Source organism: Vitis riparia, chromosome 5 (genome assembly GCF_004353265.1).
Source record: "Vitis riparia cultivar Riparia Gloire de Montpellier isolate 1030 chromosome 5, EGFV_Vit.rip_1.0, whole genome shotgun sequence".
In the NCBI taxonomy this organism is placed as follows: domain Eukaryota; kingdom Viridiplantae; phylum Streptophyta; class Magnoliopsida; order Vitales; family Vitaceae; genus Vitis; species Vitis riparia.
The window spans coordinates 7,540,254-7,562,481 of NC_048435.1; the positions used below are offsets into that span (position 1 = coordinate 7,540,254).

The 22,228-nt window shown below is 31.1% G+C and overlaps 2 protein-coding genes across 2 annotated transcripts; both read right to left on the minus strand.

Moving 5' to 3' along the window:
• Positions 1-7,084: 7,084 nt before the first annotated feature.
• On the minus strand, positions 7,085-7,873 carry LOC117914539 (early nodulin-75-like). Its single transcript, XM_034829889.1, has one exon. It carries the CDS (start codon positions 7,871-7,873, stop codon positions 7,085-7,087), a length of 789 nt encoding a protein of 262 aa, XP_034685780.1.
• Positions 7,874-18,643: 10,770 nt separating this feature from the next.
• LOC117914540 (early nodulin-75-like) lies at positions 18,644-19,231 on the minus strand. Its single transcript, XM_034829890.1, has one exon. It carries the CDS (start codon positions 19,229-19,231, stop codon positions 18,644-18,646), a length of 588 nt encoding a protein of 195 aa, XP_034685781.1.
• Between the last annotated feature and the right edge of the window lie 2,997 nt (positions 19,232-22,228).

The window sequence follows — 22,228 nt, forward strand, 5'->3', positions numbered from 1 at the left end:
TCTGTGTAAGGATAACAGAATTAGGTGGCCTTTTATAGAGGGCTGGACCCAACACCCATATGACACGTGTCATGCACTCAGGGTGACACATAATTCTATGGGACCATTACAGAAGTTGCAAAGTTGGACTATTGAGGTGTGATCACAACTTTTGTCCTTATTGCTTTCTCTGCGGCCATTGCACAATTTCCTTAAGCATCATTTTCTTGGCTCAATAAGCGTATTATATTTGTGGCAGACCGTCCATGTGTCATAAACAGATATATTATAATAATGTAGTATGCTCTTCTCCGATGGAACATGAGTCAGGGCACTCTTCTAAGTCTTGTTTTAAATATTATGCATGATTACGTTACACGTTGCAGTTCCAAGTCAAAATCGGTGGGCAAACGTTGGCCTTTTTTCATTTCCCCTAGGATTAATGCTCACCTGGAATAGGCATGCACTACGAGAAAAAAGAGATATGGTGACATTTATAATGAGTCACTGTAAATATAGAGTGTCGCTACAACATAGCGTCACTTTATCCACTGACATCACCGAGGGTACCAATTTGTGACATATTTGAAAATGACATCAAAATAGATAAATGGTGACATATTCAAAAGCGACACCATATATTTTTAGTTATACTTAATTTGATATAGAGTTGCATGAGATATATAAGGTATCATATTAAATGCATCACCTTTTAGTTATGGTGTCACGTTAAATGCATCACCTTTGAGTTATGGTGTCACATCATTGTAAATGATTATGGAAGATATAGTTGTTTTTTATTAATTAATCTGTTGATTTTTGTAATGCTTATTAACAAATAAGATCAACTTGTGTATATTTTGTCCATAAATATAATAATCATATCACATTTAACTTATATTTTCGTAATGCTTATGGATTAACCTATAATACATTACATCATCCAGTGATATTTGTATATCAAATGTTTACAAAATGATAGTACATCAAACCCACCGAAACTAAAAAGAAAAGTGAATACATATTAAAATATGATTTAGAAATGTTAAGCATTCCAACATTCATGTATACCTGCATTTCATATGCATAAAAACGGCTAATCATAAAATGACACAAGAGTTGCATCCAAAAACCCAAAATTCTCAATACCAAATAAAGTAACATTGATGTCCTATAATGTATGGCATAAGAGTCACATCTAAAAACCCAAAATGTTGTTTCTTTCTCCTTTCTTTTTATTCTTCATAATGTCTTCCCAATAGTGTATACCTGCATTTCATAGTTTAATGAGATTTAGAGTTTTATTGAAAATAAAAATTAATTGATGTTATAAAAAATAAACAAATCTAAGTACTAATGTTTTCTTTTTTCTTTTTCCCATTTTGATATAAAAATAGTTTGTAAAGAATAAGTAATGTTATACAATACCAATGGAAAATTCATATAACAACTAAGGGACTCACCATGCATGATCATGATTTATCAATATGATTCATGAGTAGTTATAACATAAAAGAAGTTAATTCTCCTCTAATTTCATCAAATTCTACCTGAGAATATGTTTTTTTTTTATATATATCATAAAATTGAAATCAAATGAAAATAACATTAATATCATAATAATTGGAAGTATGAACCTAAGTATAATTCATTAAATGAGTGAAACCTTTAATACAATAATTGTAGAATCAGCAATTATCTCTTTAATGAATCTCATAACAAAGCAATAACATTTGAACTCAAATAAAACAATTCAAGAAAATAAAAAATAAAACAAAACTAGAAAATCAAAAAATAAATCTAAAATTTTAGAAAATAGTAATCTTCCACTTAAAATATGAACTTTTTAAATTTTTTTTTTTTATAATTCATTGCGCTTTTAAAAATCATTTTTAACATTTAATTCTTTTTATATATTTTTTTTATTTCTTGGAAGGATTTTTTTAAGTTCAATATTTTTTTAATGTTCATTTTGTGAAATAACAATGTCCATTAAATTTCATCTCAATTATATAAAATAAAATTTAAGTAACAAAATATAAAAATGTTTTCAACTACTAATATGAAAGGACATGATATTATAACAAGCTTGAAAATTGTGTATATAAGACAAAAAACCTAATTCATTATTAAAAAATGTTATGAGAAAAATTAGTATGAGAAAGAATTAAAGAAACTTTCATAACTCCAATTAATATTTATTTTTTCTAATTAAAATAATTAATAAAAAATCTGGATATGAAAAATATGTTCAAATAAAAATAATAAAAGATTAAAAACATCAAAGGAAAAGATATTCAATATTTTAAATTTTACTTTTGATATTCTTTAGATCAATAAATTATCAAATATCTTTTTCAAAAAAAAAGAAAAATGAAGAAAATGAAGAGTTTTATGGAAGGGATTGGAAATTTTTTTGTAATAAAAGGATTTTATAGAAATTTTCTAACCTTAAAAGGAAAATTTCATCATCAATCTCAAATTACTCCAAAATTTAGTCAATGCATATAAAAACAATAAGAAAAGAAGACAAAAATAAAACAAATTTTTAGAATCCTTTCGAGGGAGATGACAATATTGAGAATAATTTTCTCAAAAATTATTTTCCAAATATTACCAACCAATATCTTCGTCACAACATATTATAATATTCTTAGAAAATAAACAAATTAAAGGAAATTTCATAGAAAATCAAAAGAAAATTATAAAATATCTTTTTTTTAAAAAAAAAAGTTTTATGGAAGGAAAATTTATGTAATAAAAGGATTTTATAGAAATTTTTTAACCTTGAAAGGGAAATTTCATCATCAATCTCAAATTACTCTAAATTTTGGTGAACGCATATAAAAATAATAAGAAAAGAAGGTAAAAATAAAAAATAAAAAACATATTTTAAGAATTAAAAAAAAATATGAATAGAACAAGATGAGATATTAACCATAATACCATGTAAAATAATTAAAAAGAAAAATCAAAATATGAGATTTGATCATTTTTATAATTATAAAAATTTTCATTCCTTTTTAAATTTTAAAAAACAATTCATTTACATTAATAAATAGAAAATAAAATTAATTTATAATTGTTAATTCCAACATTCTAAACCAACTCTAACATGATATGGAAACTATTTCATTATTCCTTTTGTGGGAGATGACAATATTGAGAATAATTTTCTAAAAAAGTATTTTTCAAATATCACCGATACATATCCTCATCACAATATACTATAATACTCCTAGAAAACAAACAAAAAATCTCATCAAAAGAAATTTCTTGTAAGATCAAAAGAAAATTTCATATTGTAAAATATTTATCCCTCATTTTGAGTATGAAATATATTAAAAAATCACTCATTTATCTTATTTTCATTCGTTTTGGGGTTTATGGATTTAACAATGAAACAAAAGATATGGTGGAATGTTAAACCTAATTTTTACTTTCCTATAACTCAATAAAAAAAACAGTATTTACACAATCTACATTACAAATATACAAAATCAATGAATGTAAATCAGTTGTGCTAATAAAGATTTTGGCATTAATAAAAAAAAGAAAATGATAGATCTAAGAGATTTTGGGTTACCTGGGAGTCCACGAAGTAGAGAAGAACAGTTGTGTGTGAACTATGGGTGTGAGAAGAGAGATAGAAGAAAGTTATGGTTATGGGTTATGGAATGATATTTTTTTGGATTGTGGGAATGTGGAAACAATGGGTTTTTTTTTATATACTATCATTATTCTCAAAGTGGGCCCATTTAGTTATAATATTTAAAAATTTTTATTTTATATAGTGTCACTTTTTTAAAACTGACACTAAACTTAAAATTAATATCATCTATTCTACTTAAAAAATTTTATATGATGTGTCACCTTTATGAATTTTAAGTCATATGATGTCATTATTTTAAAAGTTAGATCATAAATAGTGACATCATAAATTATTTTTGTTGTAGTGTGCACTACATGACTTATATGCTCTTTTACTGTAAAGTTGCTTTGTGTATGAGTTACACCTCCCCTGCACACCCTCAACATTCGTTGCTCTGTTTTCCTTGTGTCCAGACGAGGATATTGATTGGAGGCTCACAAAACGACTGCCAGCCAAGGATTTACAAGGTCCTGGTTTGAGGCTTCCGTGAAAGTATTTTTGAAAAGACACACATAGAGATAGTGCGTTTGGTGCAATGCAGCATTGTGAGCCATTCCATGTCATCTTTGGGCTCAGTTCAAAACTAAAAGATATGGGCGGGGCCCATATCATTTTATATTTCTTCTAGAAGGTTTGTTCTGGAAATATTTCACAGAAAACATATCTTTTTCTTCTATTACGTCATCCGCAGCCTCCAATAGGTCGGTTAACAAGCCACCGAGTTGAAAAGTTGGAAAAATGGCAACACTGCCCGCCTCTTGTATTCAGTAGTTAAATAAAAGGTCACTAGAAGTGAGATCCCTTTTGGCGTCTTGATTTTCAGTCCAGCACCTCTGTGACCTGACAAACCAAAAAAACTAAAAAATAAAAAACAGTACGTGGGTTGGTGTTAAGCATCAAGACATGTTAATGAAAGAAGGTAAAGAATAGGATATTGAAATCCCATGATAACATGATTTTCTTTGCTAACAACCATATTATATTTTATCAAGAAAGAGTAGTGTGGCGTCCATCAAGACCTATTAGAGTTCCACTAAAGCTATAGTTCTGTCAACGTTATCATTTACGTTTCCTCTAGATAATGGCATTTTCCTCTAAAGCTCTTGCACCATTAGGCTTCAAGTCAAAATTTCACCTGTGAACTTTGGAAATTTTCTCCATTTGCCCCTAAGGATACAGTTAGAATTGACTTAAAATCCTGATTGATATATACTTTTAACCAAAGAATATTGTATATAATAATTGAAATATTGTTGATTCATCGTGGAAATACATTTTGTAAGGAAAGTTGTTGAGAATTTAGTATGCTATATGGAGAAAAAAGTCATGACTTAAGGTTGAGTATGTATATTCTATATCAAATATTAGGTAGGAATGTGGAAAAGAGCAGAGTGTAATTATAAGAAACAAAGAAATATAAGATATTCTTGAAAGTGTAAAATGTAAAATGGCTAAACGAGTCAAATTTATGATGCATAAGGGGATCATGTCACATAAGAAAATCATGGCATACCAAATACGTGTGGTATGGAGTAACAATTTTGTTAAAATAAGTTTCTTGTTGGAGTACATTAGGTGACTATTTATAATATCAAATTAAAGAGTCAAGTGCATCAATGAAGTCATATGTAGAAAATTTGTTTGTGACATGTACCATAAAGATAAGATTGACTTGATATAATTTAGTCCAGGTAGGAGTTGTTAAAGGTGTCTCAAATTTTTAACTGATATATATTTTTTTCTAAAAAAATATTATATAGATATTTCAATAAATGATTAATTCTTTGTAAAAATACTTACATAATAAAAAATATCTTTATAAATATTTTAAGTTACAAGAAGGAAAAAAATCACTATGATATAATGATAAACATGCAACACTGTGCCAAGTAAATAGAAATGTGATAAAAAAAAATGAGAAACACTCGATAAAGGAAGGGCTCATATATCAAGATGTAAATATAAAGAGTAATATTTTTAATTATATGATAGAATGATTTTCTCTCATTCATGAATATAGGCAAGATTGGGGAACCATTATAAAATCTTGTACACCTCGTGTAAATTGATGTTTATCTTCATATTTTACACCAACAAATGACATTGAAGCTGTCATTGATAAAAGGGAAAAGGCATGGCCTCCACACCATGTGCTTGATTCGAATGGTTCAAGTTTGAAGAATTTTCTCCATAACTTGAAGATCTAAAACATTTTCGCCTTTAAATTTCATTTGGTTATTAATATCCGAAAAAATAGTTAAATACTCTTTCTATTTTTGAGTTGTTGAATTTTTTGAAAGTTTTTATATTTGTTATCAAGAATTTCTATTTTATTAAGGGTGAATATTTATAAATAAGATATTATATAATATTTGGATAAAAGAGAATGGTGGAAAATAATAAAGTTTTAATCCTTCCCAATTTGGATCTTTTTTTTTATATATAATCGCCTTTCTCTTGCAATCCTATTATCAGGTACCTTATATTTGCTGATGCTATCTGGAACTAAATCCAATCAGGCATTGTCCAATTACTAATAGGACAGATCATATCTCTCTGTTTCTAAACTAACATGTATCGTAATGTGACCTCATAAGGAAGGCTAGGAAGATGGAGGATTTTGTGGGAAGCGACCAGAATCAGATGGAAGAGAGATAGCCCTGTTGACCTAATGGCTGTAATAGGAGAAGCGTGTGGATTTATGGGATTTAACTGATACTAAACCTGTATGATGCTTGGAGTGGTGTTTCTTTCATTTTGTTAAGAAAATATGGCAGCATACATGCTTTCAACTGAGTGGCTCAGAGCATCCATAACAGATGGTGTGCAACCCTAGGTGCATGCCACTTTCTGACTGATGATGAAACTGTCAGGTACCTGGCCTTGACTAAGCTCAACAGCATCACATAAAGAGAAGCTTTCATACTTAGATGACTGTCTAAAGTTTTTGCTTATTTGCTTTCTTAATGCCATTATGACATTATTGATTCAATTCTGCTTCCGATTTTCGAAGTTCTGGGCATCTACTGATTGCATCATTATATGAGAAGTTGCATGAGTTTATGTATCATCCTGTTATTGTTCCTTTGCGATTTCACTGCTCACGGGACTAACCTCTCCATTCAGTCGAAATGAATTGTAATTTCTTTACTGGTAGCAGTAGTACTTTTCATAGCAAAGATAATAGTAAATATGAAATATAAATAGAAGGAAATCTGGATTGTAGATAGCACCATAAGTAACACTCAATATTCACTACATAATAAAATAGACAGTGTTACAAAGGTAGAGAAACCTACAATGAGTACTCATCACCATTCTCAAACAGAAACATAGCAGCGACTTACACATAGAACCTATAGGCTCACAGGGAAAGAGTAACATGATAAGTTCACAGCGGGTAGCAGCTCTTATTTTACGTATTACTCAAAATCTCAAACTAACCAAAGTCACTCAGTTGGGATGGGTAGGAGATGGTGGTTTGTGGGGTGGCTTCTGGGTAGGAGCTGGTGGCTTCTTTGTTGGAGTTGAAGGAGGCGTAATCTTCTGAGGTGGCTTGTATGAGTCTTCGGCACTCTCTGCAGGAGGGTGCCCAGGGTTGTGACCGGAAGGAGGTGGCTTCTGTCCCTTCGGTGGTTTGCCTAATGGGCTTCGTGGCTTGTGCTCCGGGAGTTGTTTCTCTCCCTCGAGTAGGTTTCGAGTTTTGTCAGATGGCTTGTGTTCTGGTGGTGGCTTCTCTCCCTGGGGTGGTTTGCCGAATGGGCTTGGTGGCTTGTGTTCGGGGAGTGGCTTCTCTCCCTGGAGAAGGTTACGAGTTTTGTCAGATGGCTTTTGTTCTGGTGGCGGCTTCTCTCCCTGGGGTGGTTTGCCAAATGGGCTTGGTGGCTTATGTTCGGGAACTGGCTTCTCTCCCTTGGGAGGTTCATTTGGTGGCTGGTGTTCCGTAGGTGGTTCCTTCACCGGCGGCTTGTGCTCCGGAAGCGGCTTCTCTACCTGGAGAAGCTTACGAGTTTTGTCAGATGGCTTGTGTTGTGGTGGGGGCTTCTCTCCCTGGGGTGGTTTGCCAAATGGACTTGGTGGCTTGTGTTCGGGGAGTGGCTTCTCTCCATTGGGAGGTTTAGTTGGTGGTTGGTGTTCCGTAGGTGGTTTCTGAAGTGGGGGATGCTTGGGGTAGTCAGCAAGAGACGAGGTAGTGAGAACCACCAGTCCCAGCAGCAACACTAGCAAGGATGTGGAAGACATCTTTGAGTTCAGGCTGAGATCTGTGTAAGGATAAAAGATTTAGGTGGCCTTTTATAGAGGCCTGGACCCAACACCCATATGACACGTGTCATGCACTCATGGTGACACATAAATTCTATGGAACCATTTGGGTCCTACAGAAGTTGCAAAGTTGGACTATTGAGGTGTGATCACAACTTTTGTCCTTATTGCTTTCTCTGCGGCCATTTCACAATTTTCTTTAGCATCATTTTCTTGGCTAAATAAGCGTATTATATTTGTGGCAGACCGTCCACGTGTCATAAACAGATATATTATAATAATGTAGTATGCTTTTCTTCAATGGAACATGACACTCTTCTAAGTCTTGTTTTAAATAGTGTGCAGGATTACGTTATACGTTGCTTGTTCCAAGTCAAAATTGGTGGGCAAACGTTGGCCTTTTTCATTTTCCCTAAGATTAATGCTCACCTGGGATAGGCACTACATGATTTATCTGCTCTTTTACTGTAAAGTTGCTTTGTGTATGAGTTACACCTCCCCTGCACACCCTCAACATTTGTTGCTCTGTTTTCCTTGTGTCCAGACGAGGATAATAATTGGAGGCTGACAAAACGACTGCTAGCCAAGGATTTGCAAGGTCCTGGTTTGAGGCTTCCGCGAAAGTATTTTTGAAAAGATACACATAGAGATTGCGCGTTCGGTGCAATGCAACAATGTGAGCCATTCTGAAGTTTTTAATTTCAGATTAATGAATGCTACAAAATTCTAAGAAGGGCCGTTTCCAAATATTTGAGTTCATTTATCCGAACATCGGATAAGTAATGATCGTAGATTATTATCTAACGTTCTTATAATGGTTGGCATTATAAGAGAGTATATGCTTCTTTCTCTAGCCCCTCCTTGAAGGGAGGAGAGACAATGTGATCTGTATCGTTAGAAGCTATTCCATGTCGTCATCTTTGGGCTCAGTTCAATACTAAAAGATATGGGCGGGGCCCTTGTCATTTTATATTTCTTCTAGAAGGTTTGTTCTGGAAATCTTTCACAGAAACATATCTTTTTCTTCTCTACGTGATCCGGTTTGAAAGTTGGAAAAATGGGTCCGTTAACAAGCCACCGAGTTGAAAAGTTGGAAAAATGGCAACACCGCCAACCTTTTGTATTCGATGGTTAAATAAAAGGTCACTGGAAGTGAGATCCCTTTTGGCCTCTTGATTTTCATTCCAGCATCTCTATGGCCTGATAAACTAAAAAACTAAAAAAAAAGACAGTACGTGGGTTGGTGTTAAGCATCAAGAGTCAAGACATGATAATGGAGAGAAAGGATATTCAAATTCCAGTTCTGACAACATGATTTTCTTTGCTGAACAACCATATTATATTTGATCAAGAAAGAGTAGTGCATGTGGCCAGGATCAAGACATACATTAATTTCCACATGATGAAGACAGTTTCTGAGAGTTTCTTCCAAAGCTCTTGCGCCAGTAGGCTTCAAGTCAAAATTTCCCATGTAAACACTGGTTTTTCTTTAATTGCCACTAAGGATGCAGTTAAAATTGACTTAAGATCCTACGTGATATATTTTTTTAACAAAACTATATTGTATATAATATTTGAAATAATGTTTGATTCGTGTGGAAATATGTTTGTAAGGAAAGTTGTTGACAATTTAATATAGTATAAGAAGAAAAAAGTTATCAACTAGCTAGAGAGGAGTATGTAAAGTGAGGCTCACGATTCAACGCGTAAATATAAGATATTTTAAGGCTCAATAGTTATGATAGCTATTTTATTTTTTGTATCTCATATATTCAAAGATATAATAAAATGATTTTATATATATGAACATAGCTCATCGTATCATGTTAAAACCTCGTATGACTTTTTGCAATGTTTTCAGAATCGGACCGGTGATCGAACCGGAAAAGTTATCGATTCACGGTTCACTGGTCGGACCGGCGGTCGAACCGCTATCGAATCGGTGATGTCATAAATATATAATTTATATATTATTAAAATTAAAAATAATTATAAAAATTTTAAAATATATATGAATAAATTAAACATCAATAATATTATTTTATATATTTGATATTATCAAATTAAATCATATTAAATGAAATGTATACAATATTTAAATGTGAATATATTAAAAATGAAAATTTAACTAATTTATAATTTTTAAAAATATTATATTATTTTTATTTAATATTATAAAAAAAATTAAAATCCAATATATATGGTTTTGTTTAGCATATCAAATAACAAATCACGTGTAGCCGAGTGGTGTCCTAGTTCACTTACAAAACTTGAGGTCCCAGCTTCAAATCCTCTTGTTGCATTTGTAAAAATTTTTTCATTGATATTATCTTTGCAATCCCACATCGGTTTGTGAGAGAAATAATGATGCAAAGGATGCCTATAAAAGGTATCCTTGTTGAAAGCTACAGCGCCCACCTTGTGGGCTCATTAAATGGTTTGGGTGTGGGCTTTGTCATGCAAAGACATGGCCTAGTATGGTTTATGGCCTACAGCTTTTAATATTTTATATAGTGGGCTTGCTAAATAATGGGCCAATATGGACTGTTCGGTTCGTTTGGAACCGTCCGGTTCTATCGGTTCACCAGTTCGACCGTTGGTTCAATAGCTAAACGGTTTAATAGAGTGGATCAGACTGGAAATGTGACCGGTCGATGGTTGAACCGGTTGGACCGGTCCGGTCCGGTTTGTAAAACATTGACTTTTTGTGTTAATTGATTTTTATCTTTATTTTGTATATTAGTAATTAGTATTAAAGTTTTTACTAATATAAAAGCTTTTTCTAAAAGAGGCAACAGTGCAAAACACTTATTGTAAAAAATAATTTTGATTGAAAGTGGAGTCAATTATTCTCTATTTAACATGTGATGCATACGGCGTGTACTTCACAACTAAAGTATATAAGTGCAACATCTTTTATACATTCTCATTCAATCTCGAAAGTGGAAATTTTAAAAAGATTAAATGGTTCAAATTTGTCGTGCATAAAGGGGATCATGTCACATAAGCAAACCATGGCATACCAAAGACATAGGTATGGACTAAGAATTTTGTTCAAATAAGTTTCTTATTAGGGTACATTAATAGTTGACTTTTTATGACATATCAAAGGAGTCAAGTGCATCAATAAAGACATATATAGAAAATTCATGCATGACATGTATCACTAAGAGAAGATTGATTTGATAGAGTTTAGTCCAAATAGGAGATTGTTAAAAGGTGTCTCAAATTCTTGATTGATATATATTTTTTATTAAAAATGTTATTATATAAATATTTCAATAGACTATTAATTCTTTGTAAAAATAGTTATATAATGAGGATGGTGATTAAAAATATCTTTATCAATATTTTGGATTATAAAAAGAAAAACAAGTAACCTCGGTTTAAATCACTAGTCTACACCCCGAAGAGAGAACTAGCCAAACCTACTAAAAGAGAAACTTAACAATTTGGAAAGAAACCGTCCAAGATAAAGGGCCCCTAAAGGTCCAATTCAATAAGGTCGTGAACAAAAACACTTTCATGTCAAAATAGGGATAGGTACCACCAAAATGTAAAGGGAAAGATGTAAACCAAGTTGAACTTTGGTAAACAATGGTAAAGATAGCATGATAGCTAAAAGCACTAAAGATGTGCTTGGTATGCAAAAATGAAAAGTGGAAATCAACGTCTTATTCTTTTTCTCCTTTATTCACATATTAGGATAACTAATATCTAATGTTTTTTTTGTCTCAAATTCTATTCCATGTTATGGTAAACTTTCATCTTGTTTAGATCACTTTTGTCTGGTTTGGGCTCAAGACGATAAGCCTATAGAGACTTCATATTGGGTTGAATCGATGCCCTTGATCTGATCTGTTCGTTAGAAAAATCTGAATTATTATAAGCATTTAGATAAAAAATAAATAAATGTGAAACACAAACTACTCCCTGCACAACCTTGACCCTAGTTACTCAGTTTCACTGCTCACGGGACTAACCTCTCCATTCAGTCGAAATGAATTGTAACAACAAGATTTTTGACAGGAGGACGGTAGTTTAAAATAATAATTTCTAAAGTACTTTTGTGAAAAAAAATAATTCCAAACGTGGATTTTATCAAGTAAAAAAAAAAAAAGTTATTTTCTTTTAAAATTTTTTCTTCTAAAGATGATTTATATACCAAAAAAAAAAAATTGTTTTCTGAAGGTAAAATTTTTAAAATTCATTTTTAAAAAAATTTACACACTAAAATTATCTTTTCAAGAGAAGATTTTTTTAATTTTAAATAAATATTAATTTATAATTAATTTGTTATTAATTATTTGTTAAATTTTTTATTTGAAAAATGCATTTATAAAAAACAAATTTGTTATTAATTTATTAAATAATTTTTACAAAATAAATAATTTTGTTTTATTTTAATTTTAAAATTAATTTTATTATATAAATTTTAAAATTAAAAATATTAATATTTAATTTAAAATTTAACTATAAAAGGAATTAAATTTAGAAAAATAAATTAACTTATTATTCAATAAATTAATTTTCAATAAATTTTTCAGCATTAAGAGATAAATTTTTAAGTATTAATCAATTTAAAAAGAAATAAGGATCATTTGTATATTAAGATATTTTATTTAGTAATTATGAATGATAAACAACTAAAGTAATTTGAAAAAATAATAAAATATTTTAAAAATAATAATTTAATACACATAAAATTAGAAATGATTAACTATTTTTTATTAAGAAAAAATTGAGGAAATATTTTGTTATTTAAAATTTTTTATTTGTTTTCAATTTTTAATGTTATAGGTTTCAAGAAAATTGATCAAATAAAAATTAAGAAGTCATTTTTTCAAAAACTATATATCTAAATAAAAGCCTTGAAATTCAAATACACAATATCATAAATATAAACACAAAGTCAATCCTTAATTATCAAATGTTTTTAATATTAAAGAATCAAAGTCACCTACTATCATGATAATAAGAAAACCAATAATATTGTTCATATAAATACTAAAAAGCTAATAAATATCTCAACAATTAATAAAGTATCAAACATGATAAAAAGACAATTATTATCATGAATGCAAAAAATCAATAATTTTGTTCATATGAACCATCAACAAAGAAATAATAATAAAAAAATCAATATCTAAATATTAAACATAATTTATATTTTTATAAATATTATTGTTGATAAATATCTTAATAATTATAATTTTTTTACATATTAAATTTAGTAAATAAAATTAATTAATTTTAGTTTAAGAATTATTTTTTTATACTTTCATATTCTTATCAAAAATCCCCATTTTGCATGTCTCCTTTGGCATGACTTTCTTACCTAAACAAGCATATATATATATATATATATATATATATATAATATTTGGTTAAGAAAGAGTACTAAAGTTTATATGGCACACATCAAGATAGAAACAGAAGTGGAAGATAATCCAATTGTATGAACAGATATATTATATCCATGTAGTGGTAGTGACTTCATCATTTACTTTTATCTAATGGAGCCTGACACACTTCTTCTGAATATTTTGCACGATTATGTTATATGTCAGCTTGTTCTAAGTCAAAACTAGTGATAAAAATCGGTTTTTTTTTGCCTTTCCTTCATGAAGATGGCACCTGGATGGGGCACTACATGAGTGGCATAGCAAGAAGCGATTTATCTGCTCCCTTTACTATTGTGTATAAGTTACACCTCCCCTGCACTACCTCAACATTTGTTGCTCTGTTCGGACTTTTCTCAATAGTATGGTAATTTAAAAAAATTATTTTTAAATTATTGTAGTAGAAAAAGTTATTATAAATATATGGTAGTTTTTGCCGCCTAGGAGAGAGGGTGAACGGATAAATTTTTTTTTTAACCAAAATCGTCTTTTCAAAAGACGATTTTATATGGATTATCAATCGATTTGTCAATAACGAAAAGATTACTAGTAATCACTAATGGTAAGTAATTACTAGTTAACAATAAATAATTTTTTGACAAAAAAATATTGCGGAGACAGGATTTGAACCCGTGACCTCAAGGTTATGAGCCTTGCGGAATTTAATAAATAATTTTTTAAATTATTAAATAATAGATCAGGGATACACGATAGAAGGAATTGTCCTATTTACAAACTTCACCTCCATTTAAAAAATAAATAAAAATTCAAAAGTTTCCATTAAAAAAAATTAATATTTTTTTAATATTTATTACAAATTATAAAATAAAAAAAAAAATCAAGGGAAATCGTCTCTTGAAGAGACGAGTTCTCATGAAAAAAAATAATATATTTTTTTTTAAATCCCAAATTAAAAAAAATAAATAATCCTCAAGGGAACTCGTCTCTTGAAGAGACGAGTTCCCATGAAAAAAAAATTAATATTTTTTTTTTAAAAAAATCCCAAATTATAAATTTAAAAAAAAAATAAATTTTTTTAATGGGAAATCGTCTCTTCGTCTTTGGAAGAGACGATTTCCCAAAAAAAATTATTTATTTTATAATTTGGGATTTTTTTTTCATGGGAACTCGTCTCTTGAAGAGACGAGTTCCTTGAGGATTTTTTTTTTAATTTGAGATTTTTTTAAAAAAATAATATTATTTTTTTTTCATGGGAACTCGTCTTTTCAAAAGACGAGTTCCCTTGAGGATTTTTTTTTTTTTTTTTTAATTTGGGATTTTAAAAAAATATATATATTATTTTTTTTCATGGATCTCGTCTTCAAGAGACGAGTTGAGGATTTTTTTTTTTTTTTAAAAAAAACAATAAATAAAGGCCTGCGAAATTGGGCCGAATTGTGGCCCAAAATATGGCATGGTGGGGGTGCCACGTGGAGCACACTCAAAATTCAAACAAAAAAAAACAAAAGAAAAGAAAAAGGGTGGGGGGCGGTCTGGCCACGCCTGAGCGCGCCACGTGGAAACTGGGTGCTCAGGTGTGGCTGCTGCCCCTTCCCTTTTGCCCAGGAGGGCTGCCGCCCGTTCGTTCTTTCCACGGCGATTCTGGCTATCTCGGGCGACATCGGCAGCCAAGAGGGGTCTCTTCAAGAGACGAGTTCCCTTCAGAATTTTTTTTATTTTTTTTATTATATATAATTTGGGATTTTTTTTAAAAAAATATTATTTTTTTTCATGGCAACTCGTCTCTTCAAGAGACGATTTCCCTTGTGAATTTTTTTTTTTTAATTTGTAATAAATATTAAAAAATATTAATTTTTTTATTGGGAAATCGTCTCAAGAGACAATTTCCCTTTTGAATTTTTATTTATTTTTTAAATAGAAATAAAATCGTCTTTTGAAAAATTTAATATTTTTTTTTTTAAATCCCAAATTAAAAAAAATCCCCAAGACGATTTCCCATTAAAAAATTTAATATTTTTTTAAAAAAAATTCCAAATTAGAAAAAAAAAATCAAGAGACGAGTTCTCATGAAAAAAAAAATTAATATATATTTTTTTAAATCCCAAATTAAAAAAAAATTCCTCAAGAGAAAAAGAGACGAGTTCCCATGAAATATATATATATATATATATAAAATCCTCAAGGAACTTGTCTCTTGAAGAGACGAGTTCCCATGAAAAAAAATCTCAAATTCAAAAAAAAAAAAAAAAAATTACTCAAGGGAACTTGTCTCTTGAAGAGACGAGTTCCCATGAAAAAAAAATTAATATTTTTTTTAAAAAAAAATCCCAAATTAAAAAAAAAAAAAAAAAATCCTCAAGGGAACTTGTCTCTTCAAGAGATGAGTTCCCATGAAAAAAGAATATTAAAAAAAAAAAATCCTCAAGAGAACTCGTCTCTTTTAAGAAACGAGTTCCCATGAAAAAAAAATATATATTTTTTTTTAAATTCCCAAATTAAAAAAAAATAAATAAAAAATAAAAAAATTCCTCAAGGGAACTCATCTCTTCAAGAGACGAGTTCCCATGGAAAAAAAAATATTTTTTTTTTAAAAATTCCCAAATTTAAAAAAATAAATAAATAAATAAATTCTTCAAGGGAACTCATCTCTTGAAGAGACGAGTTCCTATGAAAAAAAATATTTAAAAAAATTCCCAAATTAAAAGAAAAAAAAAATTCCTCAAGGGAACTCGTCTCTTGAAGAGACGAGTTCCCATGAAAAAAAATTAATTTTTTTTTTTTTTAAAAAATCCCAAATATATCAAAAATAAAAAATAAAAATAAAAACTGAAGGGAACTCGTCTCTTTGTCTCTTGAAGAGATGATTTCTCTTAAAAAAATTTTAAAATCGTCTTTTGAAATTTCGTCGACGATTTTGGTTTAAAAAAAAATTTATCAGTTCACCCTCTCCCATAGGTGGCAAAAACTACCATACATTTGTAATAACTTCTTTTACTACAATAATTTAAGAATAACTTTTTTAAATTACCGTACTATTTAGAAAAGTCCCTCTGTTTTCCATCTGTCCAAACGAGGACAAACGTATGTTGTAGGTTGACAAAACCACAACTATCCTAGGATTTGCAAGGATCTAGTTTCATTCGTATGAAAAGGATTGGTGAAAAGATTCACAAAGATAATGCTTTTTGCAATGCAATCTTGTTCTAATTCAACAGTGTGGACCATTTTCATGTAATGCTTCAACTAGATGTCAGTTCCATGAATTTTTGTTCGTCTAATTGATCACTGGATAGGCCATAACCCGAAGAAATTCAAAATTCCCTTCAGTACTGTATCTAAGGAAAGATCCCTATCTACCATTGGTATTTTAAGAGGGTAAAAATGTAGGAGGGTGCCTATATCATTTGCACTTCACTATAGGCCTCTTTGGGAAGATTTCTTTTGAAGACATTTCAAAGAAACATATTTTTCTCTTCTCTCCGTAAACGGCAGCTGCAAGTCAGTCCATTCACAGGCCACCGAGTTGAAAAGGCTGGAAAATTGGCCAAAGCACCCGCCTCCTGGATTCCATGGGTAAGGAAAAGGTCAGTACTGGAGGTGTGATCCCTTTTGGCCTCTTGATTTCCATTCCGCCATCTATATGACCTGATAACCCAAAAACACAGAAGGAAAACGTCACCTGGGTTCATAGTAAGCATCAAGTCATGATAGAGACCAGACAACATGACCAACAAAGAGTAGTGAATGGGGCCAACATCAAGCCCCATTACGGTTAGAAGATGGAAGAAGTAGAAGACAATCCAATTCTGATAGATTCGGGCAAATGTAGTGCTGTTCAAACTTGATCATTTACTATTTCTTCATGAATCACGGCATTTTTCTTCTGAAAATTTTCCAAGATTAGTCCTTTGAAGACAAAATTTCACATGTAAATTGGTATATTAAGGAAAAGGCGTTACAAAGGTGAAAAAAACCAATCAAATCTTATATATGACATCTCAAAAATATGAACTTGCTATAAATATTTAAAATCAAAATCTTGCACATCACCTCGTAGTACGAACTTGCTATAAAACTTGAAAATCAAGAAGAAAGGGGCAGTATTGGACGAGACTACTTAGCACATATTATTATGATGTTTTTTCATTTTCTTAATGTTGTTTTTATGTCTTAAATTCTATTATTCTATGTTACGGTAAACATTCATCTTGTTTGTGTGGAATAGGATCACTTTTCTCTGGGTTGAGTCGGTGCCCTTAGTTAATTTGTTCATTTGAATAAACTAAATTATTATAAGCATTTAGATAAGAAAAACGTGATACATAAATTACGCCTCTCGGCACAACTTCAACACTGGTTACTCTGTTTCAGTTTCCTCACACAAGATTATTGGTTCTAGGGTTTATTTGGTTTTGGTTTGATTCTAATTGCTAAACTTTCTCAAGGAAGATGTTATATAGGGAGTGAGAAACCTTTACTCCTGGCTACCTCCAAGAGAAGAGCAAGTGGTCTGAATCAAAGATATACTGCTCACTTTTTCTTCTTCTAAGGACAGCTATGACGTCCTTGCTTTAAGGTTCGAATAGCCTAATGCAACCTCCCATTTCTCAAGTCAGCTGATGATGTAAGTCACCTTGGCTTTCCACACATTCATACGGTGAGGACGTTTGTGGGTGTAACTCTCTTAACAGTTTTCATTTTATATGGAAAAATTCATAACTAAGGGTAATTACTGATTCCATTTGACAGTGACCAAGTTTAAAATATTAATTCATATATTAAATGCATATTAAAAAATCATGGAATAAATATATTTACTAATATATAGTTCTTCAGTCATGTTCTGTCACAGAAGCATCCAACTTTCCCTAGAAATTTTTGCATGGTATTCTGCTTATGATTTTGAAAACTCTAGGCACCTAAGGCCACTGATTGCATGGTTGGATGAGGAGCTGCATGAGATTATGCATCCTGTTATTCCTTAACTACAAATATCAGTTTTAAGTAGCATCTCCATGTGACATTTTCCTGATGCAATTTCGCTGTCCACCAACAAATTTCTCCATGAAGCAAGATGAATTGTAATTTCTTTGTTGTTATCAACAGCTTTAATTAATCTTGATATATATATATATAACTTAGTAGAAGTAATTAATCTAGATTGTAGTTGCACTAAGATAATAGGCAATATTATAACAGTGCCACAATGCTCATCGCCAAATAGAAAGGTAGAAAAACTACAATGAGTAACTCACACAACATTCTCAAACAGGACATAGCGGCGACTGATACATAGAACACTATTGGCACTCAGGAAAGGATAAGATCAGTGCCCAGTAGGCAGCACATCATATTTTACATACTACTTCAAACTAACCAGAGTCATTCAGTTGGGATGGGTGGGAGATGGTGGTTTGTGCGGTGGCTTCTGGGTAGTTGGTGGCTTCTTTCCTGGAACTGGTGGTTTTTTTGTTGGAGTTGAAGGAGGCTTAATCGTATGAGGTGGCTTGTATGAGTCTTCAGCACTCTCTGCTGGAGGGTGCCCAGGGTTGTGACCATAATGAGGTGGCTTCTCTCCCTTAGGAGGTTTGCCAAGTGGGCTGGCTGGCTTGTGCTCCGGGAGCGGCTTCTCTCCCTTAGGTGGTTTGCCAAATGGGCTTGCTGGCTTGTGCTCTGGGAGCGGCTTCTCTCCCTCAAGAAGTTTACGGGTTTTGTCAGATAGCTTGTGTTCTGGTGGTGGCTTCTCTCCTTGGGGTGGTTTGCCAAATGGACTTGGTGGCTTGTGTTCAGGGAGTGGCTCCTCTCCCTTGGGAGGTTTAGTTGGCGGCTGGTGTTCCGTAGGTGGTTTCTCAACCGGGGGCTGGTGCTCCGTAGGTGGTTTATGAACTGGGGGATGCTTGGGGTAGTCAGCAAGAGACGGGGTGGTGAGAACCACCAGTCCCAGTAGCAACACTAGCAAGTATGTGGAAGACATCTTTGAGTTCAGGCTGAGATTTGTGCAAGACTAGAAGAATTAGGTGGCCTTTTATAGCTGGCTGCACCCAACACTCACATGACACGTATCATGGTGACACATGTGCTATGGGATCCATTTGGGTCCTACAGAAGTTGAAAACTTGACTATTGAGGTGTGATCACAACTTTTGTCCCTATTGCTTTCTCCGCGACCGTTTTACATGTTTCCTTTGACATAATTTTCTTTGGTGGTGTTTAATAGTGTTTTTTTCCTTAATTCTAAATAAACCTTAATACTTAATAGTATTAAATATTAGATTGTTTGTTTTTATAGTATTTTAATTAAATTAAGTATTAAAAGGTAAAAAAAAAAATTAATATGTTAGTTTTTCTATTTAGAAAAAGTTACATATTTTTGTTTTTTCTATTTAATAAAAAATTTATAATAAGTCATGAAAAAATAGAAAAACAAACGAGTTAAATTCTGAAAATAAATTACTTTGAATAAAAAGGCAAAAAAATAAACACCATCTTAACTAAACAAGCATATATTATATTTGGTTAAAGAGTAAAGTGTATATGACACATATTAAGGAGGAGAAACAGAATAAGTGGAAGACAATGAATTGTGATAAACAGATATATTATATTCATATAGTACTAGTGACTTTATCATTTACTTTTATCCAATATATCATACTCTTTCTTCTAAATATTTTGGAGGATAATGGTACATGTTGCTTGTTTCCAAGTCAAAATTGGTGTCAAAAATCAGCATGATACGAAAGGATTGGTGAAAAGATTCACATAGATGGTGCTTTGTGCAATGTAGTCTTGCTCTAATTCAACAGAGTGGACCATGTTGATGTATTTTAAATTTTAAATTTTAAATTAATGCATGCTTCAAAGTTTTAACTAGATGTCACTTCCATGAATTCTTGTTCATTTAATTGAGCACAGGATAGGCTATCAAACTTGAAGTAATATAAAAATCCCTTCATTACTGTAACTAATGAAAGATCATTATCTGCGCTTGGTATTTTGCCAAGGTATTTGCTGCTCTTTCTAGCCCTGTCTAAATCTGGGACCTTACTAGCAGCATGAATCCAGAGTCGGCCTTCATAAAACAAAAACATGTATATTAAGAAATATCCTTGTAGAACAGTAACATTTTTGCCAGCATGCAATTCGTGTTAATAATCCTTGGTTCTCACCACTCATTGTACATTGCTATGTAAAGACCTAATAAGCCCTAATATAGGTAGGTGTCTGTGCAGAGAGAGAGAGAGAGAGAGAGAGAGGAGGGGGGTGAAAGGAAAGATGATTATAGAACAAATACAAGTTGAATCTCCTGAAATAATGTCCACCAAGTTATTTCCTAGCAACAAGTACTGATTATGCTTTTCCTGATAACATGATTTTCTTTGCTAACAACCATACTATATTTTATCAAGAAAGAGTAGTGCATGTGGCGTGCATCAAGACCCATTAGAGTTCCGCTAAACCTATAGTTCTGTCAACGTTATCATTTACGTTTCCTCTAGATAATGGCATTTTCCTCTAAAGCTCTTGCACCATTAGGCTTCAAGTCAAAATTTCACCTGTGAACTTTGGAAATTTTCTCCATTTGCCCCTAAGGATACAGTTAGAATTGACTTAAAATCCTGATTGATATATACTTTTAACCAAAGAATATTGTATATAATAATTGAAATATTGTTGATTCATCGTGGAAATACATTTTGTAAGGAAAGTTGTTGAGAATTTAGTATGCTATATGGAGAAAAAAGTCATGACTTAAGGTTGAGTATGTATATTCTATATCAAATATTAGGTAGGAATGTGGAAAAGAGCAGAGTGTAATTATAAGAAACAAAGAAATATAAGATATTCTTGAAAGTGGAAAATGTAAAATGGCTAAACGAGTCAAATTTATGATGCATAAGGGGATCATGTCACATAAGAAAATCATGGCATACCAAATACGTGTGGTATGGAGTAACAATTTTGTTAAAATAAGTTTCTCGTTGGAGTACATTAGGTGACTATTTATAATATCAAATTAAAGAGTCAAGTGCATCAATGAAGTCATATGTAGAAAATTTGTTTGTGACATGTACCATAAAGATAAGATTGACTTGATATAATTTAGTCAAGGTAGGAGTTGTTAAAGGTGTCTCAAATTTCTAATTAATATATATTTTTTTCTAAAAAAATATTACATAGGTATTTCAATAAATGATTAATTCTTTGTAAAAATACTTACATAATAAAAAAACATCATTAGAAATATCTCTATAAATATTTTAAGTCACAAGAAAGAAAAAAAAAATCACTATGAGATAATGATAAACATGTAACATTGTACCAAGTAAATAGAAATGTGATAAAAAAAATGGGAAACACTGAATAAAGGAAGGGCTTTATATCAAGATGTAAATATAGAGAGCAATATTTTTAATCATATAATAGAATGATTTTCTCTCATTCATGATTATAAGCAAAATTGGGAACCATTATAAAATCTTGTACACCTCGTGTAAATCGATGGTTGTCTTCATATTTTTCACCAACAAATGACATTGAAGTTGTCATTGATAAAAGGGAAAAGACATGGCCTCCACACCATGTGCTTGAATCGTATGGTTCAAGTTTAAAGAATTTTCTCCATAATTTGAAGATCTAAAACATTTTCTCCTTTAAATTTCATTTGATTATTAATATCTGCAAAAAATAGTTAAATACTCTTTCTATTTTTGAGTTGTTGAACTTTTTGAAAGTTTTTATATTTGTTATCAAGAATTTATATTTTATTAAGTGTGAATATTTATAAATAAGATATTATATAATATTTGGATAAGAGAGAATGGTGGAATATAATAAAGTTTTAATTCTTCTCAATTTTTATCTTCTTTTTTTTTTTTTTTTTTTTTTTGTATAATCGCCTTTCTCTTTCAATCCTATTATCAGGTACCTTATATTTGCTGATGCTATCTGGAACTAAATTCCAATTAGA

Coding starts and splice junctions, on each gene's coding strand:
- LOC117914539 (XM_034829889.1), bottom strand. CDS start 7,873: ATGTCTTCCACATCCTTGCTAGTGTTGCTGCTGGGACTGGTGGTTCTC.
- LOC117914540 (XM_034829890.1), bottom strand. CDS start 19,231: ATGTCTTCCACATACTTGCTAGTGTTGCTACTGGGACTGGTGGTTCTC.